Below are 23115 nucleotides of genomic sequence, written 5' to 3' on the forward strand. Positions count from 1 at the left end.
TAGGAGCCGACTTATTACCACAATTTTCTCACCGAAACCTGACGGTTGACGTGTGGTAGAGAACCATGTTCGCTTGACCGCTCTGTTCCATATTAAAGCTTCACAGGGAATGTAAACAAAGAAACACCGGCTGTGTTTGTGTAGCTACAGCCGGCCGCAATACAACCCTTTCCACCAACATCTTTCTTCTTTGTAGTCTCCATTATTAATTGAACAAATTGCAAAACATTCAGCAACACAGATGTCCAGAATACTGTGTAATTCCAGACGACTTTTAGCCGTGATCGGTGCTGGAAGAACATGTCCGCTACAACCCGTGACGTCACGCGCACGCGTCATCATTCCGCGACGTTTTCAACAGGATACTTCGCAGGAAATTTAAAATTGTAATTTAGTAAACTAAACCGGCCGTATTGGCATGTGTTGCAATGTTAATATTTCATCATTGATATATAAACTATCAGACTGCGTGGTCGGTAGTAGTGGGTTTCAGTAGGCCTTTAAATTACAGCTGGGCGCAGCACAAACTGCAGTACATACTCCACACCAGAAGCGGCGGTAACGCGTCAAATTGCAGTTGAGAGTCAAACAAGAAAACCCAAGCAGAACCCAAACAATGCACGCCAGATTCCCTCAGAGTCGGCTCCTAATATAATTTATAAGTCATTTGTGCGTCTAGTTAAGTATGATAAATGAAAACACAGCACCAGGAGGTGACGGAGACGATAACAAATCAACGGAGAACGAACTGAAACGTGAACCGCAAACGAAAGCGACGCCCTCTTTAAGGTTCCTGCAGGCGGAACTGGAGCTCAATGCTCATCTGCGTGGTCTCAAATTCAGCGAGCCGGTCCGCTACGTGTACAACCCGCTGGAGTACGCCTGGGATACCCACCGCTGTTACGTGGACAAGTACTGCCAGGCGGGCCAGAAGTTCTTGTTTTTAGGGATGAATCCTGGGCCATTCGGCATGGCGCAGACGGGGGTAAGTTGTGTGTTTTGCTACCAAGTGTAGTTCATACCTCCAAGCAGAGGGTGGCACTGTTGGCACGTGTACGTCATATACCCGTGTATTAATGAAGACTGCTATTAGATTAAAGTAACAAGTAGTGATGGGTACACCTTGGACAAGTCGCCACCTCATCGCCCGATTGTAGCCGAGATAGGCGCCAGCGCCCCTCGCGACCCTAAAAGGTTAATAAGCAGTAGAAAATGGATGGATGGATGGGTAGTGATGGGTTGATGAGGCTTCGTGTACCGTTTCGACACATTGCAAAACTGTATTGATAATGTGTCAATACTATGTCACTAAATACTGAAATCTGCTGGACATTAAAAATCCCTACAGGTAGTGATGGGTTGATGAGGCTTCATGTAGCGTTTTGACACATTGCAAAACTGTATTGATACTGTGTCAATACTGTGTCACTAAATACTGACATCTGCTGGACATTAAAAATCCCTACAGGCAACCTATGGACCGACTTAACTGACACTGATTTTATGACCTAGTTCAGTGGTCCAGGGGCGCCGAAAAGGGGGGTTAAGGAGAATGATTGCTGGGGTCACCAACCTTTTTGAAACCAAGAGCTACTTTTTGGGTACTGATTAATGCGAAGGGCTACCAGTTTGATACACACTTAAATAAATTGCCAGAAATAGCCAATTTGCTCAATTTACCTTTAATAAATAAGATAGATAGATGGATAGATAGTACTTTATTGATTCCTTCAGGAAAGTTCCTTCAGGAAAATTAAAATTCCAGCAGCAGTGTACAGAGTTGGGATCAATTTAAAAAAAGTAAATAATGGGGGTTTAAATGGAAACAAAATAGAGAAATATTACAATAAGAATAAATAAATAAAAAGCAACAATGGGAATACAAATATAACAGTAAAATAAGAATATAACAAGAGAAAATAGGCAGTAGTGACCATGTTATGAAAACGTATTGCACTGTTATTGTTTTACATCCCCTGTCATCCTAGTACCCCCCGCCCCAGAGAGGAGTTGTACAGTATAATGGCGTGTGGGACAAAGGAGTTTTTGAGTCTATTAGTCCTGCACTTGGGATGAAGCAGTCTAGCACTGAACAGGCTCCTCTGGCTACTGATAACGCTATGCAGAGGATGACTGGTATCATCCAGGATGCTCACTAGTTTGTCAACAGTCCTCTTCTCTGCCACCGTCACCAGTGAGTCCAGTTTCAATCCGATTGTAGAACCGGCCCGCCTGATCAGTTTCTCAAGTCTGGAGCTGTTCTTCTTAGATGTACTGCCCCCCCAGCACACTACCATGTAGAACAGAACACTGACAACCACAGACTGATAGTACATCAACAGGAGTTTTCTACAAATGTTGAAGGAGTGCAGTCTCCTGAGGAAGTACAGCCTGCTCTGTCCTTTCATGTACTGGTGGTCCGTGTTAACAGTCCAGTCCAGCTTATTGTCCACCCAAACCCAAAGGTACTTGAATGAGTCCACGGTCTGTACCTCAACTCCCTCGATCACAATAGGTTGTGACTGTGGACTCGACCTCCCAAAGTCAATGACCAGCTACTTGGTCTTTGACGGATTGAGCTGCAGGAGGTTCGTGTGGCACCAGACAACAAAGTCCCTCACCAGGTTCCGAAACTCCTCCTCTCTGCCGTCCCTGATGCACCCGACGATAAATCTATATATATAAAAAAAATGGGTATTTCTTTCTGTCATTCCGTCATACATTTTTTTTCTTTTACGGAAGGTTTTTTGTAGAGAATAACTGATGAAAAAAACACTTAATTGAACGGTTTAAAAGAGGAGAAAACAGGGGGAAAAAAAATGAAAATTAAATTTTGAAACATAGTTTATCTTCAATTTCGACTCTTTAAAATTAAAAATTCAACCGAAAAAAAGAAGAGAAAAACTTAACAAATTTAAATGTTTTTGAAAAAATAAAAAAAATAATTTATGGAACATCGTTAGTAATTTTTCCTGATTAAGATTAATTTTACAATTTTGATGACATGTTTTAAATAGGTAAAAATCCAATCTGCACTTTGTTACAATATATAACAAATTGGACCAAGCTTTATTTCGAACAAAGACAAATCATTATTTCTTCTAGATTTTCCAGAACAAAAATTTTAAAAGGAATTCAAAAGACTTTGAAATAAGATTTAAGATTTTCTAGATTTGCCAGAATATATTTTTTTAATTTTAATCATAATAAGTTTGAAGAAATATTTCACAAATATTCTTCGTCGAAAAAACAGAAGTAAAAATGAAGAATTAAATTAAAATGTATTTATTATTTTATGCAATAATAAAAAAAAAATACTTGAACAATGATTTAAATTGTCAGGAAAGAAGAGGAAGGAATTTAAAACGTATAAAGGTATATGTGTTTAAAAATCCTAAAATCATTTTTAAGGTTCTATTTTTCTCTAAAATTGTCTCTCAAAGTTATAAGAAGCAAAGTAAAAAAATAAATTAATTTATTTAAAAAATTGAAGACCAAGTCTTTGAAATATTATTCTTGTATTTTCAAATTCAATTTGAGTTTTGTCTCTCTTAGAATTAAAAATGTCGAGCAAAGCGAGACCAGTTTGCTAGTAAATAAATACAATTTTAAAAATACAGGCAGCTCACTGGTAAGTGCTGCTATTTGAGCTATTTTTAGAACAGGCCAGCGGGCTACTCATTTGGTCCTTACGGGTACCACGTTGGTGACCCCTGACCTAGTATATACAATAATATAAAGCAAATCGTTGTATTTCATTTAGAATTATTTCATATCTTCATTTAAATAAAAATATATTTTTTATCTTTTTTAGATACAGTCAATAAATAATGTGGACATGATTGATTGATTGATTGAAACTTTTATTAGTAGATTGCACAGTTCAGTACGTATTCAGTACAATTGACCACTAAATGGTATGCTCATGTATCATAACATGGAAATCTAAGAACGTGTTGTGAATTAGGATACTTCTGGACTGGGAATTTTTTTTTTTTTTTTTTTTTACATGCGCTCTGATTGATTGATTGAAACTTTTACTATTAGATTGTACAGTACAGTACATATTCTGTACAAATGACCACTAAATGGTAACACCCCAATAAGTTTTTCAACTTGTTTAAGTCGGGGTCCACGTTAATCAATTCATGGTAAATTGATTGATTGATTGATACTTTTATTAGTAGATTGCACAGTACAGTACATATTCCGTACAATTGACCACTAAATGGTAACACCCGAATAAGTTTTTCAACTTGTTTAAGTCGGGGTCCACGTTAATCAATTCATGGTAAAAAGATAATGGGTTCGAGCTGGATTTGAACAAGTGCTCTAAGGAACTCAGCATGAAAAACTACAGTCCTCCACTCTACCAACTGAGCTATCGAAGAGATTGTTTGCTGCTGCTTTTTAATGTAACCAATAGGATGTTTGTGTGGGTGGGACAATGCTAGAAACTTTGAGAGAAAAGGATGAAACAACAAGGAAATGAACACACATACCTTTTTTTTCCGATGTATGATCAAAATATTCCCACACGGCGGAAATGATCTCCGACGACGATAAATGACAAATGACCAATGACAGAAGTGCGGCGATTTCGTTGGCAGCAGCATCTCGGTGACAGATGCGCTTCCTCATAAACACAGTTTGGCGCGCAGGTGCCAGTGCGACACAGTTTGCGTATCAGTCACGTGACCGAAACAGCTCATGATTGGTCACGTGACTTTCAATCAATCAATCAATGTTTACTTATATAGCCCTAAATCACTAGTGTCTCAAAGGCCTGCACAAACCACTACGACATCCTCGGTAGGCCCACATAAGGGCAAGGAAAACTCACACCCAGTGGGACATCGGTGACAATAATGACCCAGTGGGACGTCGGTGACAATGATGACTATGAGAACCTTGGAGAGGAGGAAAGCAATGCATGTCGAGCGGGTCTAACATGATACTGTGAAAGTTCAATCCATAATGGATCCAACACAGTACGCGCACCGACACAGGGTTTCGCTCTATGAGCTCGACGCATGCGCCGATGCATCGGTGTTGCCGGACCCATCACTAGTACCAATGATTGTCACACACACACACTAGGTGTGGTGAAATGTGTCCTCTGCATTCGATCCATCTCCTTGATCACCCCCTGGGAGGTGAGGGGAGCAGTGGGCAGTGGCGGTACCCCTCCCGGGAATCATTTATGGCGATTTAACCCCCAATTCCAACCCTTGATGCTGAGTGCCAAGCAGGGAGGGAATGGGTCCCATTTTTTTGTTGTCTTTGGTATGACTCGGCCAGGGTTTGAACTCACAACCTGATGATCTCAGGGCGGACACTTTAACCACTAGGCCACTGAGTAGGTAGATTAGATTAGATTAGATTATTTTATTTCAAATGGGACAATGCATTTTCATAAAACACATGACTACACATGGTTAAAAAGCCAGAATGAGTCAGAAGGCTGGTTTTCATCTGTAAATGATGTAAAAAAAAAAAAAGGCAGTAAAATTACAATTTAGAAGAAAAAGAAAAAAAGCACACAATACATATCCATCCATCCATCCTTTTTAAACCGCTTGTCCCTTTTGGGGTCGCGCTGGAGCCTATCTCAGCTGCATTTGGGCGGAAGGCAGAGTACACCTTGTTTTTGTTTTTTTGTTTTTTTTGTCCTGTCCAGCCCATCCATCCATCCATTTCCTACCGCTTATTCCCTTTGGGGTGGCGGGGGGCGCTGGTGCCTACCTCAGCTACAATTGGGCAGAAGGCAGCGTACACCCTGGACACCTCATCGCAGGTCCTGTCCAGCTTCTCAGGCAAATCATTTAGTTGATGTAGATGCCAATATCGGCTGTTCAGATTTACTTTACAAAAGAGAAGTTTAGGATGCTTCTCTTGTTGCCTTATTTGAATTTGACTTAATTAACTGTATGGTATTTATATTATCAATTTTTATTTTTTTGTCCTGTCCAGCTTCTCAGGCAAATCATATAGTTGATGTAGATGCCCATATCGGCTGTTCAGATTTACTTTACAAAAGAGAAGTGTAGGATACTTCTCTTGTTGCCTTATTTGAATTTGACTTTATTAAATGTATTTATATTATCATTTGGTGCAGCCGGGCCGGAGCAGGAGGGGATAGAAAGAGAAAAAAAGGAAGACAGAGGGGTAAATTGTGGGGATAAGAGGGGGATTAGACAGAGAGACAAAAACAACAACAGCAAACACAACAATAACAACAAAAACAACAATAGAACAACACCAGCACGTACGATATGTACGAATGATCTTAAAAGTGATAGCAAAGAAGCAGTTAGCGAAATAAATAATAATGCAGAAATGACAATGAGCATTTTTACACTACAACTGGAGCAATATAAATACCAATAGAAATAGCGCCATTGATAATGAGCAATACCAATAATTTACCTCTATTATCAACAATACAGTTGTTCAAATGCAACGATACATATACATCATGATAACTAGACATAAAAAGAAGAATACCGAAAGATGGAGGGGAAGAGTACTCCTTGGACAAGTCGCCACCTCATTGCAGGGCCAACACAGATAGACAACATTCACACTCACATTCACAAAGTAGGGCCAATTTTAGTGTTGCCAATAAACCTATCACCAGGTGCATGTCTTTGGAAGTGGGAGGAAGCCGGAGTACCCGGAGGGAACCCACGCAGTCACGGGGACAACATGCAAACTTCACACAATTAGATTAGTTTATTTCAAAGGGTACAATGCATTTTCATAAAACACATGATTACACATGGTTAAAAAAGCCACAATTAGCCAGAAGTCTAGTTTTCATCTGTCGTCCCCAGGCCATGATGTAAAAAAGATGTAAGTAAAATTACAATTTAGAAGAGAAAGAGAGAGAAAAAGAAAAAAAAAAAGCATGCGATACATATATAATTTGTTAAAAAATAAAATACAACATAACATTTATCTTAGCATCAAAACAGGCTCAGCTTCTAGTGCTGGCAGGTGTAGGCGTTGATAAGATACATTTTCTATTTTTTTGTGAAAACTTTGTAAGTTTCCCGGGCGCGGCCACCGCTGCTGCTCATTGCTCCCCTCACCTCCCAGGCCGTGTAATAAGGGATGGGTCAAATGCAGAGGTTCATTTCATCACACCTAGTGTGTGTGTGTGTGTGTGTGTGTGTGTGTGTGTGTGTGTGTGTGTGTGTGTGTGTGTGTGTGTGTGTGTGTGTGTGAATATCAGTTGTACTTTAACATTAACTTAAACTTTGTGACCAGTTTAACCTCCTCAGGTACTGAGTTCCACACATTTGCGCTTTTTACAGACCAGGCCGACTTACTGAAAGTGCTCCCGCGCGGAGGAACATAACAGTCAGCCTTTAAATTCAGTCTTAGAGTGAAGTCAATACAAGTTTCTCTGTGAATTGCGCTTATAGCATTATTTATTAATTTGTGCAATATGTACGAAAATCTGATATATCTATCCACTCCATTCTAGATGACTTCCGGTGAGGGGAAAGGATTCGAACCCTCTACGACTAATTATGAGACTGCACTAACGCTGAGACTGAAGATGTTTTAATAAAATTGGCCATTATATTTATCAGTGACGGAGCAAGAAGGTACTAGGAATAATTTTGCGGTGAAATTTCATGTAAAGTGCCATGGCATTCATTGATTGTCATTTTTACATACGCTCATTCACGCGCCCTCAAGAACCGTGGGGCTATACGCACAGCACATGATCTGCTCACCCATTTAACATTAAATATGCCAAGGGTGTCAAACTTATTTTAAATTGGGGGCCACATGGAGAAAAATCTACCCCCAAGTGGGCCGGACTAGTATAATGATGGCACGATAACTTAAAAATAAAGACAACTTCAGATTGTTTTATTTGTTCAAAAATACAACAAATCATGTTTTTGTTTTAGACTTACATGTTGCGGTTTATAGGATTCTATCTTTGTTTTTATTTGTATTTTCTGAAGATATTATGTGATAATGTTCTTTAGGCAACTTAACGGTGTTCATTTTCAATCTATTAAGATAAAAACAATTATATAAAAATCAAATTACAGGATGTTATTTATGTAGTTTGATCATTTTCCTCGACTGATGTACTAACATCATGTGGTTTATTTTGTACGTATGTAGCATCATCTATAAAGATACAAAGAATTGATATTGCGACATCCAGTGGACACATTTAGACCAGCAGTTTCTTTCATTCAAAATTTTGGCTAATTTTTATATTTAGCAAACTCATCCCGCGGGCCGGATAAAACCTGTTCGCAGGCCTGATCCGGCCCTTGAGCCGTACGTTTGATACCCCTGTGCTAAGCCATCTCAACAAAGCATCCACATCTTATCGTTGTGTTAAAAAGTAACATTACAAATTAGTTCAATAATCTAATAATATATTAGAATATTCATTAATTAATTGTAATTTTAGAATATTCTGAAGGACGGTAAAAATTAGCTGCAGGCTGTACTTTATATTTTATTTGTATTATATTTGAATACAAAAAATAAATATGTTTGCTGTGTTTACTCATAATAAAGAGCCCGATGCTGCACTTTGGTGAGCCCTTGATTGCATTAGTTTGTGGTCAAGTAAATGTGTGTTAACACATATTGGATTTTATATTGTTTTTGATGGGAAATTTTTTGTAACAAGATACTCAAGTTTTTTCTTTTGGCGCAACATGGACTTTTTCAACATAGACTTTTTAGTCCAGGACTATTCAACTACATAATAAATAGTGCCGTAGTTTCAAGAGCCCAAGGGCTCAGGGGCCAAACATGAAAGTGTGGATGTTTTTTCAGAAAGTGCTTCCACAGGTTATACTTCTTTGAGACTGCGTTTACTTAATTGCAAAGTAAATTCACACAATCTATTCATTATTCTGCCCTCACTAGTCACTACTCGTTTCCAGAGTGTGTAGCTAGTTAACAGTATGAAGAAATAGAAGCTCCAGTTTTTGTTGAGGATTGATGTTCCGTCTTTTAAATTATTTTCCTTCCTTAGTTTTATTTCTTTACACCTCTTCCTTTATTTAGGTTTGTAAGACTGAAAATAGAAACATGAAATAAAAGTGTACTGTCCATTGTTTATTTGACATAAATAATCTCCATTGTGTATTGTACATAGAGAAAATAGAAGGTTTGGTCTTGATATATTCACACAATAAAGTACAAATGTTTAAACTTGTAGAAATTACACAACATCCATTCATTCATCCATCCATTTTTTTACCGCTTGTCCCTCTTTTACACACCAAACATTGTGACTTATCACTATATCACTCTCGCGGCTGTGTTGGAGCCACTATGGATTGAACTTTCACAGTATCATGTTAGACCCGCTCGACATCCATTGCTTTCGGTCCCCTAGAGGGGGGGGTTGTCCACATCTTTGGTCCTCTCCAAGGTTTCTCATAGTCAGCATTGTCACTGGCGTCCTACTGGATGTGAATTCTCCCTGCCCACTGGGTGTGAGTTTTCCTTGCCCTTTTGTGGGTTCTTCCGAGGATGTTGTAGTCGTAATGATTTGTGCAGTCCTTTCAGACATTTGTGATTTGGGGCTATATAAATAAACATTGATTGATTGATTGATATTAGCGTTGTCGCCCTCTGCTGGTCAAATTTAGCACTACATGTAAAAAACAAGGTTTGATCATTACTCCCAGACAAAAAACAACACGACCACAAATACAAAAGACATCACAAAGTCAGCATTTTCGATACAAAACAAACTAAATATCTTTATGCACAAATTATATTTACTTACAAATGTTTGACCAAGTTTCATCATGAATCTTACATGTTGGGATTTCTACCATTGTTGCTGCTTGTCTGGATCAATCCGACAGAAAACAAAGACTCGAGCACTTACTTGGTAGAAAATTCATACTTTATTGTTATTATTTTAACATTTCAGCAATAATAAATAATGAGGCTAGATTAAACATGTATATATTGATGAATAATGTGTAATTCCATCCATTTTCTACCGCTTATTCCCTTTCGGGGTCGCGGGGGGCGCTGGCGCCTATCTCAGCTACAATCGGCCGGAAGGCGGGGTACACCCTGGACAAGTCGCCACCTCATCACAGGGCCAACACAGATAGACAGACAACATTCACACTCACATTCACACAATGTGTAATTGTGCTGAAATTATTTATCTACTTTGTCTGACAGGTGCCGTTTGGCGAGGTGCGGTCAGTTGTTGACTGGCTGAAGATCACAGGTGAAGTCGGTCGCCCTGACGACGAGCACCCAAAGCGTCGCATCAGCGGACTGGCCTGCACACAGAACGAAGTGAGCGGCGCACGTTTCTGGGGCTTCTTCAGAAAGTTGTGCGGCGAACCGTCAGCGTTCTTCCGCCACTGCTTCGTGCACAACCTCTGCCCTCTTATTTTCATGAGCGCCAGCGGGAAGAATCTGACCCCGCCTGAGCTTCCTGCCCACGAGCGCCAGGAGCTCCTCCGTCTCTGTGACATTGCCTTGTGCCATGTCGTGGAGGCCCTGGGCGTTTCCATGGTGATCGGTGTCGGCAAGGTGGCGGAGCAACGTGCACGCCGGGCTCTTTCCGGCGCAGGTATTGAGGTGCAAGTGGAGGGTATCATGCATCCGTCCCCCAGGAACCCTCTGGCCAATAAAGGCTGGGAGAGTGTGGCTACAGCTAAACTAGCAGAACTGGGTGTCCTCCCGTTGCTTGGCAGCACATGACGGGCATCCTTTGACCTTCTCAAGAGATTTGGAAAATATTTCCAGTGCTTTCCCTACCATTATATTAGGAAGGTGTCCTCTGAGTCTGCAGTTAATTAATTTCCATTTGATTTTTTTTATCCAGCCTCAGATTCTTAGCAGAAGTAATTTGAGTATACTTTCCATATAAGGTAGGTCTATACTTCTGACTGTGGAGAAATGATTGCAAATTGCAATGTCTATGTATGCTTGTTTTTAAACCAAGGGAAAACACTCATTTCTGTTTTGTTAACGCACTCCTGTCTTTGACCTGCATTAGGTAATGCAACGCTATATTCGTTTAAAGGCTTTTGGACTATGTACATATTTCTATGTAAAGTGTATGCCATGCTCGGGGTGTTTAAAGGCCTACTGAAACCCACTACTACCCACCATGCAGTCTGATAGTTTATATATCAATGATGAAATATTAACATTGCAACACATGCCAAAACTGACGGTTTAGTTTACTAAATTGCAATTTTAAATTTCCCTCGGACTTTCCTGTTGAAAACGTCGCTGAATGATGACACGTGTTTGTGACGTTGTTGGTTTGAGGGGACATATTAGCCCAGCACCACTTAAGGCCAATAGTCGTCTGTTTTTATCGCGCAATTACATAGTATTTTGGACATCTGTGTTGCTAAATCTTTTGCAATTTGTTCAATTAATATTGGAGAAGTCAAAGTAGAAAGATGGAGGTGGGAAGCTTTTAGCCTTTAGCCACACAAACACACCGTGTTTCCTTGTTTAAAATTCCCGGAGGTGATGCTTTACTATGGATCAGAGCGGTCAAGCGAACATGGATCCCGACTACATGTCAACGGGCAGTTTTCGGTGAGAAAATTGTGGAAATAAATCGCCTCTTACCGGAGATCAGCGGAGCCAGCGTCGTCCTGCAGCTGCCGTGACTTCTCAAAGACTCTGGCATCAAAACACCCGTGGCCACACCACTTCGACCATAAGGTACTATTAAACTCACTAAAACACTAGCAACACAATAGCCAGATAAGGGATTTCCCAGAATTATCCTAGTAAATGTATCTAAAAACATCTGCATCCTCTCACTGCCCTCACCTTTTTTTTTTTTTTTTTTTTGTAACTTTTTTTTATTTATTGTTTTTCCTAGGCCTTCATTTTAAATTTCCTCATCCACAAATCTTTCATCCTCGCTCAAATTAATGGGGAAATTGTTGCTTTCTCGGTCCGAATAGCTCTAGCTGCTGCTGGCTAAGATTGTAAACAATGTGAGGATGTGAGGAGCCCTACAACCCGTAATGTCAACTTCCGGTAAATGCAAGGCTTTTTTATTAGCGACCTAAAGTTGTGAACTTTATCGTCGATGTTCTCTACTAAATCTTTTCAGCAAAAATATCGCAATATCGTGAAATGATCAAGTATGACACATAGAATGGACCTGCTATCCCCATTTAAATAAGAAAATCTCATTTCAGTAGGCCTTTAAGCGTGTTAGTTGAACTTACAAAGGTCAAGGAACATACTCTGTATACTGTTCTTTCCCCTTGCATTTATATCGATTATTATACAGTACAATATATTTTAGAATGGCAATTTTACCAGGTCTGTATATTTGAATTTTTCCAACTTTTTTGTATTTGATACGGATAATACCATGTATCATAACTTTATAATGTATAATCTTTCCAGGTGGTTTGTTAGTCAATTAATTTACATTTTATTCAGTTGTTTTTTGTAATTTTTGCACAAAAACCTTCATACCTGCTGAGAAATAAAAATAAGTAAACAACTCACAGCGGTGAACTGTACAGTGTGTCGTCGATGGGTGGGGGGTTAACTACATTTCCCATGAGCTTCTAGTAGTACGTTTGCCACTCTTTAACCACGTGACACGCCGGTTGTGAAAGCCCGCCTGGCAAAGTTAGCCAAGCGTCTGCTGATGGAAACACGGCTCACGACTCAACACAAACACACCACGTCCCGTTCAGGTAAGGCTTTTATTAGTTTCATCATTTTAAAATGTAAATTGCTCATTTTAGAAACCTCTGGCCTAAGCTGACAATTTCTTACGTCAGGCTACGTCATAGTTTAACGTGAATTCAGGACACCCGAGACCGGTTAAATTAACGTTATCAGGAAAATGACTAAAAGCCTCTGTTAAAGTTATTCAAATGTTTTTATCGACTATAGATTATCTATCTCAGTTGATTTACGTATCTAGCTATTTCAATATATATGTGTTTTTTTGTAGTTTGTAAACATGTTGTGTCCCTGACCATAGTACATTCCTCGAGTGTCTGTTATGAAATGTCTTCTATCCTCAGCTGTCCTCCTCGTCTCACTGAATCCTCCTTGTCATGGAGCAACAATATCCTCAGTCCACGGTGGTGTTTCGAAATGTGGGGCAGCTCTATTTCCCCCAGACCAGAGTGGAGTGTCACTACAGTGTGACCTCTGCCCATCAGTGGAGCAGCAGTGACTGGATTGGCATCTTTAAGGTGTTGACATGGCAACAAACACATCAACGATAGCGTTCAATTCAAAGACTGGAGCAATAATTCAGTCACCAAGACTTACTGTTTTAGTTACAATGGGGCAAAAAAGTATTTAGTCAGCCACCGAATGTGTAAGTTCTCCCACTCAAAATGATGACAGAGGTCTGTAATTTTCATCATAGGCACACTTCAACTGTGAGAGACAGAATGTGAAAAGAAAAATCCAGGAATTCACATTGTAGGAGTTTTAAAGAATGTATTTGTAAATTATGGTGGAAAATAAGTATTTGGTCAACCATTCAAATCTCTCAGTGATGGAAGGAGGTTTTGGCTCAAAATCTCACGATACATGGACATACACTTCATTCTTTCCTTGACACGGATCAATCGTCCTTTCCCCTTAGCAAAAAAAACAGCCCCAAAGCATGATGTTTCCACCACCATGCTTCACAGTAGGTTTGGTGTTCTTGGGATGCGACTCAGTATTCTTCTTCCTCCAAACACGACGAGTTGAGTTTATACCAAAAAGTTCTATTTTGGTTTCATCTGACCACATTACATTTTCCCAATCCTTTGCTGTATCATCCATGTATCCATTTTGGTATAAACTCAACTCGTCGTGTTTGGAGGAAGAAGAATACTGAGTTGCATCTCAAGAACACCATACCTACTGTGAAGCATGGGGGTGGAAACATCATGCTTTGGGGCTGTTTTTCTGCAAAGGGGACAGGACGAATGATCCGTGTTAAGGAAAGAATGAATGGGGCCATGTATCGTGAGATTTTGAGCCAAAACCTCCTTCCATCAGTGGGAGCTTTGAATGGTTGACCAAATACTTATTTTCCACCATAATTTACAAATACATTCTTTAAAATTCCTACAATGTGAATTCCTGGATTTTTTTTCACATTCTGTCTCTCACAGTTGAAGTGTACCTATGATGAAAATTACAGACCTCTGTCATCATTTTAAATGGGAGAACTTTCACAATCGATGGCTAACTAAATACTTTTTTGCCCCACTGTATGTAACTTATTACTATAGCCATCAAGGCAGAATTCAAATCAAGTGGCCAAAATTTGTTCTCCTCTGCAGGTTGGCTGGTCCTCACTTCAAGAGTACCACACGTACTCTTGGTCGCTTGTTCCTGAAGGCTATACGAAAGGAACTGCCTTCGACTGCTGTGCATTATTTCAGGGTAATAAACCCATTCATCCATCAATTTTCTATCGCTTGTCCCTTTTGGGATTACGGGGAGGGTCGCTGGAGCCTATTTCAGCTGCATTCGGGCGGTTGTCAGGGTGCACCCTGGACAAGTCGCCACCTCATCACAGGGCCAACACAAATAGACAGTCATAAACCTCACTACAAAATATGGTGTCTTTATGTAAGTCAATTACTGCATTTTTCCGACTACAAGCCAATGCTTTGTTCACAAGCTTTGAACCCTGCTGCTTATACAGTCGTAGTCAAAAGTTTACATACACTTGTAAAGAACATAACGTCATGGCTGTGTTGAGTTTACAATCATTTCTACCACTCTTGTTTTTTGTGATAATGATTGGAGCACATACTTTTTGGTCACAAAAAACTTTCATGAAGTTTAGTTCTTTTATGAATTTATTATGGGTCTACTGAAAATGTGACCAAATCTGCTGGGTCAGAAGTATACATACAGCAATGTTAATATTTGGTTACATGTCCCCTGGCAAGTTTCACTGCAATAAGGTGCATTGTGGCGCCCCTGCCTCTGAGTTGGTTAAAGTTGATTCTCTATTATACTCTCGTATAGTAGTAGGTTGTGGCAATAAACTTAGAAGTTTGTCAACTTTGACATTCAGATCAGACTTGGAGATGGTGAGAAAGACAGAAAAAGACGCTCTTTTTTCCCTTTTTTTTGCCTGCATGAGGATTATGATAACTTTTGAATTAAACATCCCATCAGTCAGCATCCCAGTAAGAGCAGACATGGTATAGTAAGTGATTGTTTAATCATGTTCATGGTTTGTATTTCTTGTTTACCAAAAGTGCTTAGCCTGCTGGATCTATTTATCACTCAGCTTCTTACTTTTGCAGCATAGTCTCCTTTTTTAGGGTGAAAACATAATATTCTGGATCATCATTTGTCCCAAAGTAGTCGTTATTGTTTATTAAAAGTCTGCCTAGAGGTTAGTGGTAGCTGTTATTTTTGTTGAAGGAAATAGCGAACGATTCAATGCGTCTTTGAAATTGTTTTTTAGGTATGCTTAAAATGAGCAAAATAATTGGAGATTACATGTTTTGAATGTGCCTGTTACTACGCTGTACCGGCAAATGGAGTGAATCCTATTGCCTCCATTGTTAGCTGACTCTTGCTAGCGTTTATATTTAGAATGCATTAAACACAAAAACATATTTTTGTCTTACATAAGGATTGTGAATAATAGACACAATTTCAAAAATGTGTCACTCCCCTTTTAAGGTGGAACATTTTCCCCCAATAGGTCTTTTGACAGTTCTTTTTTTGCAAATTGAGATTAGGAGTACTGAAATAATTTGTGTGTCATTGGCACATAACATGCCTATGGGATTCAAACTGCTTGCGGTTTGCTAGGGGACCAAATACTTATTGACCTAATTCAAATTAATTTCCTTAATTTAACCTTTTTTTAATGTTTTGTTTACATTTTCTTGTTATTTTTAATTTCCCCTCAGGGATTAATAAAGTATTTCTCATTCTGATTCTGGTAATAATTCTGGACTGTTGATATCTTTGTAACTTTACGCAATCATCAGGGAATTAAATACCTATTCTTGCTCCAGTCTGGAGCAAGAATCTCTAAAGTGCAGACATTTTCCAAGGCTGAATTGCGTAAAAAAGTGCCCCGGATGTCAATTTGTTTATTAGTTAGCAGTTTATTTTTTGGTCCACGCACCACCTCTACAAAGTTGTGTTTAATTGAGCATAATCCTGCTAATTGCACTTGTCCAGCTATTGTGATTATAACAGGAAATCTAAAAGTGGCTCCAAAGACTAATGTACAATGTTTGTATTTTATGGAAGCCTTTTACCTGCCTCGCCCCAGCCCAGTGGAGTATCAGTTTGTCTACGTGGACAAGCTGGGCAAAGTCTGCGCCCGCAGCAGACCCTTCACCTTCTGCTCCCCCAAACCTCTGGAGGAGCTGGAAACCCTGAAAGAGGAGCAAGATGGAGATGAGGAAGAAGGAGATGAAGAAGAGCTGCTCCTGGTGGTCACCAGGGCTCAGCTGCTGCAGGTGGGAACAAACTGCTCTCAGTCTTCCACTCAAGAGACTTATCGGATTTATTTATTTTTATTTAGTTTTTTCATCACGCTAACATGGGGCTTCACGGTGGCAGAGGGGTTAGTGCGTCTGCCTCACAATACGAAGTTCCTGAGATCCTGGGTTCAGGACTCGGGATCATTCTGTGTGGAGTTTGCATGTTCTCCCCGTGAATGCGTGGGTTCCCTCCGGGTACTCCGGCTTCCTCCCACTTCCAAAGACATGCACCTGGGGATAGGTTGATTGGCAACACTAAATTGGCCCTAGTGTGTGAATGTGAGAGTGAAAGTTGTCTGTCTATCTGTGTTGGCCCTGCGATGAGGTGGCGACTTGTCCAGGGTGTACCCCGCCTTCCGCCCCATTGTAGCTGAGATAGGCACCAGCGACCCCAAAAGGGAATAAGCGGTAGAAAATGGATGGATGGATAGTTTTTTTAAATTGTTAATCAGTCCAAAAATAATACACAAGAATACAATAACAATACATTTCCAATTCTATAGCAACGTTCAGAATAGCAATCAGCACAGTAATTGAGAGGACACACAAACATGACACAAACCAGTCCAAGATAGTCAAACAAAAATGAATAATATCAACAACAGTATCAATATTGATAAGAATTCTAACATAACAGTGATTAAAAATTCCTCATTTACATTATCACAGCTATTTATAAAAAAAAAAAACTAAACTAATTGTGTCACTATGTAAAGCGCTTTGAGTCACTAGAGAAAAAGTGCTATGTAAATAAAAATTAACTTCACAGTGGCTTACACTTGCATCACTTCTCATGAGCTTAACAACACATTGTGTTCAATATTAACAACACATTGTGTTCAATATTTACCACAAGGATAAAAATGAGTCATGTTTTAGGTTAATTTTATAGTTTAAACTAATTTAAATAATGGAAACCATATTCCAAGTTATGACTCATTATCTAAACTAAATTCAGTTGGATTTCTTCTTCTTTGTCCACAGAGTCAGCTGGAGGAATGCGTGAGGGAGAAAGCCGAGTTGCAGCAGGCCGTAGAGGAGGAGCGGAGGAGCAGCATAAGAGCAAAAGAGGAATGGGAGAGTGAGCGGAAGGCCATGGAGGAGGCGATTAGTGAGCTCCTTGAAAAACTGAATCACAAGTGTGAGGTGTTGAAGAATGTAGAAGGACAACACCTGGTAAGATTATTCTAGGTCATCCCATGTTGGATTAGTGATTGTTGACAGGACGGTGATGTTGCTCTCCCTCAAGGATGTTAAAAGCAGTCATCAAAATCTCAACTCTGAACTTGGTCAACTTTTGGTGCAAAAGGTGCAAAGTGAGCGACGCATCAAAGACTTGGAAGATGGCGCCAAGGCCCTAGCAGACAGAGAGACAGAGCGACACGTGGAAATGGAAAGGCAAGTCTTTCAAATGTGTCACACATGTTTCCACAGATATTTAATTACTCTGTAATTTCTCATACGATCACACGATAATTCAGGAGTGTCCAAAATGTTTCTATTGAAGGTCACAAAGACAAAAAAATGAGACGTGGAGGGGCAGTTGTCGTGTTATAGTCGAAAAAAAAAAATGACTAATATATGACAATGCAACACAACTCTCATAGGACAGAGGCTGACTCTCTTGTCCTTTCAGTACATTTTTGCTCTGTTTTTGGCCACTGTATATGTTCTTACTCAGTTATACATCACTCTTCCTCCAGAGGGTTTTTTTCGTGTTAAATTCAAACATTTTAATGTCACGTGTACGATGCACCAGAAGTTTCTCAACAATATTCCAAAGCCAAACAGTACACAAATTAGTCATTCATTTTCAAAGAGTATATAAAAACATTTAGGATATTACCCCGAAAGGGATAAGCGGTAGAAATGGATGGATGGCTATTATTTGTTTTACTTTTTTTGCTCAAATCTCTCAATCAATTTCTATCTGAAACAGCCAATGTTTATTAATTTCTAACCCTTTGAAAGCTTTTTGATCAAAGGATTTGCACAGTTTTAATAATTTTACTTATTTAAACCTGATACGTTATCTGATCAGAAGACCTTCAAAAGGGTCAAAATGAAAATACATCCATGTTAGATATTTGTGATTAGGACTGAAATGTATTGAGAATTTTGAGCAAAAAGAAGACAAAATGTTTTTGCCCCTTTTAAAAAAGTTAAGAACTTTTTTGTCTTGTTGGGCTTTGACAATTTTTAAAATCGAATGTCCCCAGATAATAGTTATGAATTTATCTTATCTTTCTCTAAAATTCCACATTTAAAAATATATATTTACTCTTCTGTGAACTTGTGGATATTATACAACAACATGTAAACATTTGTTTATTGTACTGTGTTGACTGCAGGCTGAAAGAGATGTTGAAGAAAACATCCAGTCAAATAAGACTTGATGAGGAAAAGAAAAAGTTGCTAAAGGTGCATGAAGACCCACACATACCAGATGCCCTCTTGTGGTTGTATCATGGAAGTTCATCCTCCTCTCTACATGCAGGCAGAGAGTGAGGCCGCGCTGGCGGAGGTCTGCGGCTTGCAGCATCGTCTGGAGTCCAGCGAGCGTTTGGCCGAGAGCCTGCGCAGGGAGCTGAGAGAGCTGAGCACCCGTCAAGGCCACACTAATGCCGAGCTGCACCAAGTCCGCTTGCAGGTCGCCCAGCTGGGCCTGCAGCTGTCAGAGGAGAAGCTACTGCTCCGGGAGGAGCGGGCCAACTGGGCCCTGGAGAGAGAAGCTTACAGGCAAGCTGCAGAGGTGAGGATGATGCCTCAACATCAAACTACAGGGTTATTTTATTTATTCAGCTCAAATAATGCAAATATATTTTTCCATTTTAAATGTATTAATTACAATTTTGTCATGTATTATTCTTATTCATACTAATTTGACATTTAATAATCTAAAAAAAAAAAATGTGTTTGGAAATTATGTCCAAATTCTGACTTTCAAAAGAGTCTGTGGAGTTTGACCCCACAGCAGCTTTTTTGTATTTTCATTATTTTCTGTGGAAAGCAGTTAGTTTACACAGACAATAATTTTACTGTGAATGACATCCTAACGCTTACACAATGAATATATTTTTTCTGTGTGAATGTGTGTGTGTGTGTTTGTACAGGCTGACCAAAAGAAAGTGGAAGAGCTGAGTAGTGAGTTACAAAGGAAGAAAGAGCAATTGAGGGAGGACAGAAGTAATGTGGAGTCTGGGATGAAATACAGAGATTTTGATGGAGTAAGTCAATGTTGTTGTTTTTTATCACACATGCACACACACACAAACATGCACACACACACACACACACACACACGCGCTCTGCCACAAATAAATTTGGATCACAAAAAATACATTTTCCCCTACCTGTTTGCCCCACACTCATTAACGCACCTGATCTGCCAGAGAATAAGAAGAAGGAGCAGGAGAGGCCGGTGTTGCCAATTTAGCGTTTTTTTTCTGCTTCTATTTAGCGAATATTTAGTCTTCAAGAGGCAGCACGGTGGAACAGGGGTTAGTACATGTGCCTCACAATACAAAGGTCCTGGGTTTAATCCTGGGCTCAGGATCTTTCTGTGTGGAGTTTGCATGGTTTCCCCGTGACTGCTTGGGTTCCCTCCGGGTACCCCGGCTTCCCCCCACCTCCAAATGACATGCACCTGGGGATAGGTTGATTGGCAACACTAAATTGTCCCTAGAGTGTGAATGTTGTCTGTCTATCTGTGTTGGCCCTGCGATGAGGTAGCGACTTGTCTAGGGTGTACTCCGCCTTCCGCCCGAAGCAGCTGAGATAGGCTCCAGCACCCCCCGCAACCCCCAATGGGACAAGCGGTATAAAATGGATGGATGGATAGTCTTCAAGATACTTTAAAACCAACTGTAGCGACTAATCTTGTGGAGGAGTCTTTCAGCAATTATGAAATGAAAGCAGGTAATGCTCTTTTCAATGAGCAGCCAGTGCTGCTTTGGGCCCCTCCCCCATGTAAAAGCATCCAAAGGGGGCAATTTATTTTTGAAACTTTAAAAATGACCTAATAAGTATTAAGTTAGTTTTAAACACATTTGTTGAGCTTTTCATGTTTTTTACTAACTTGTTGCTGACAGATACTTACAGACATTTCTCCAGATGCTACAAATAGATTGCAGTCCTGTGTCGAACACATATTTCTGTATTGTATGTATCTGCCTACTTATCAATCTATGTATGTATGTATGTATCTATACATACATAAAGATTTATGCATATGTAGTCCAGGTGCGTATCATGTGATGTGATGCTCAGTTTTGAATTGAAGCAAACATTTTAGCGTATATTACACGTTGGATGCCAGTATGCTCATATAAGTGCACTCCGTCTTCAGGACAACGAGGTGCAGACGGTCCACCATGGTCGGAAGCAGCAGCGGATGCTAGCTGGACTTGTGGACCCAGTTGTCAGGTGAGCTCTCCAACACTCACACACATGCCATTTTGTTCATGCTATACCTTCCCATAAGATTCGTTACAATTACACAAAGTTAAATGACGATGGAAAATACCATCAACATCTTGCATTCTGCTGTTTCCTCTGCAGCGAATTGGCTGGCCCCCTTATGTGGTAGCACATGGAACTGCAAGTGTTACCCTTCCGGTTGAGTGTTCTTTTTCTGTGTGTGTATGTGTTGTTGTAAGACAACCCTTGTATTCTTAAATTATGAATCAGGCATAGGGTAAATGTATTTAAGGGATACATGTCATATATATTTTTATAGGTGTCATTAAGCTAGTTACAGCTTTTAAGGGGATGAAATGCTAGCATGTTTTTTCGTGAAAATGACACCGCTCATGGAAGATTTGTGTGCACTACAAAGCATACAACTGCAATTATGGTCATTGAATTGTGTGACAGAAAGGTTTGCATGGACCTTGTGTGTAACTGTAGTGCGTTATGCTGAGCCACTTGATGAATTTATGGTTAAGAGGGGTGGCGTATAATTCACCAACTCGAGTATTTCATATATAATTTATATATATACTGTATATGTATAAAATACTTGACTTTCAGTGAATTCTAGCTATATATATTTATTTTATTATATATATAAATAAAATAGTTGAATTTCTGATGGCACCTATCAAATACATCGTAATAAAAACACTGTTGTTCTACTAACTGTACTGTGCTTGCTGGTTACTAAAAAAAACAGCAACACTTACCTTTCACTATTTGAGTAACCTTTGTTCTGCCATTTGCGTATTGGCGAGCGATATCCGAATCCGGGAACATCCTTCACGGAATTGTTGTAGATATCCGCAAATGAGAACGGGATGTTGCTTCCAGCTATCTGCATAGCCATCTTTGTCTCAGCATAAGATACACAATCGGGTCTCCATTTTGCGAGGTGGGCCATAATACTGGTTTGTGCACGATGCTGCGCTGCGGACGCTTTGTGCTGCGCTGACTGACCGTTCATAGCTGAGTATATCCGTTCGGCCGCCGTGTTCAATGGAGAAGTCTGTTCTACAAAATTTACAGGCAACATACTCCTTCCCCTTCGAACTCTCCTGGATAAACTGAATTTCTTGTTTCCAATCGTTCTGGAACTTGCAAGCGTATTTCTTCATTTTGCTCATCGACGGTGTAATATATTGGGTCGGAGTCAATAACCAGGCGACGTGATGAAGTTATGTCTCTTTACTGTGGGCTTCAGAACAGACTCCCTAATGCATGTTCCTTGACTGCACTTAAATGTAGAATATATTTAAATTCTATTCTATGTACAGTAGATGGCAGTATTGTCCTGTTTAAGAGGGTCACAACATTGAGTCAGGTTCTCATGGAGCTGGAGGGGGCGTGGCCTCCAACTCCGCCTGTATTTTGGGAGATTTTTGAGAGAAAATTTGTTCCGGGAGGTTTTCGGGAGAGGCGCTGAATTTCGGGAGTCTCCCGAAAAATCCGGGAGGGTTGGCAAGTATGGTAATGCTTAACACAATGCAATAGGACATCAATCTGTACCGACTGAAAAAACTAACAATATCTCTAAAGTTTTAGCCTACATTCCATGTGTTGTTAGTACACAGCTAGCATGGCAGTGTATGTACTTTAGACGTAATAACAAGCATGATGGGCTGCGTATATCATGATGGATATTATACGCAATCGATGGATAGTTGTCTGATTGGTAAAGCAGGCCGAGGAAGCACGCCATTTTTGTCAACATACCTTGGCTCCAAGACACACCGACCTCACTCTCTCGGCTTCCGTCTGCTCCAACATTTCACCCTCTGTTCGTGCACACTAAGCATCTAGAAGCAGTGGTTAATCCTCCGTATATTCAAGTTAAAAAAAATAAGGTTGTAATTCGTCATTAGTCTAAAAACAGTGGTTTTTGTTGTCTATCAAATTAAGTGCACAGCTATGGACATGGAAATAAATGCAATGAGGAAGGAAAGAAGTTGTGGTAATCCAAAAAAATTTAAAAAATTATTAAAATACGGCAAATATAGAACATATTACATATTGTTATGAACGTGTCTGTTTGTAATATATACAGTATATATATATATATATATACTGTATATATATATATATACTGTTTATATATATATATATATATATATATATATATATGTATATGTGTGCGTGT

General features: G+C 39.6%; 2 protein-coding genes across 2 annotated transcripts; both read left to right on the forward strand.

Moving 5' to 3' along the window:
- Positions 1-560: 560 nt before the first annotated feature.
- On the forward strand, positions 561-12521 carry smug1 (single-strand-selective monofunctional uracil-DNA glycosylase 1). Its single transcript, XM_061875123.1, has 2 exons — positions 561-985; positions 10201-12521. The coding sequence occupies exons 1-2, from the start codon at positions 686-688 to the stop codon at positions 10729-10731; spliced, it is 831 nt and encodes a 276-aa protein (XP_061731107.1). The 5' UTR covers positions 561-685; the 3' UTR covers positions 10732-12521.
- A 66-nt stretch (positions 12522-12587) lies between these two features.
- LOC133535352 (calcium-binding and coiled-coil domain-containing protein 1-like) lies at positions 12588-21641 on the forward strand. The gene is made up of 11 exons (XM_061875122.1): positions 12588-12716; positions 13053-13226; positions 14319-14421; positions 16267-16478; positions 17487-17678; positions 17752-17900; positions 18854-18923; positions 19000-19254; positions 19616-19729; positions 20851-20927; positions 21063-21641. The coding sequence occupies exons 2-11, from the start codon at positions 13086-13088 to the stop codon at positions 21088-21090; spliced, it is 1341 nt and encodes a 446-aa protein (XP_061731106.1). The 5' UTR covers positions 12588-12716; positions 13053-13085; the 3' UTR covers positions 21091-21641.
- Positions 21642-23115: the final 1474 nt, after the last annotated feature.

The sequence above is a fragment of the Nerophis ophidion genome, linkage group LG16 (genome assembly GCF_033978795.1).
Source record: "Nerophis ophidion isolate RoL-2023_Sa linkage group LG16, RoL_Noph_v1.0, whole genome shotgun sequence".
NCBI classification, from domain to species: domain Eukaryota; kingdom Metazoa; phylum Chordata; class Actinopteri; order Syngnathiformes; family Syngnathidae; genus Nerophis; species Nerophis ophidion.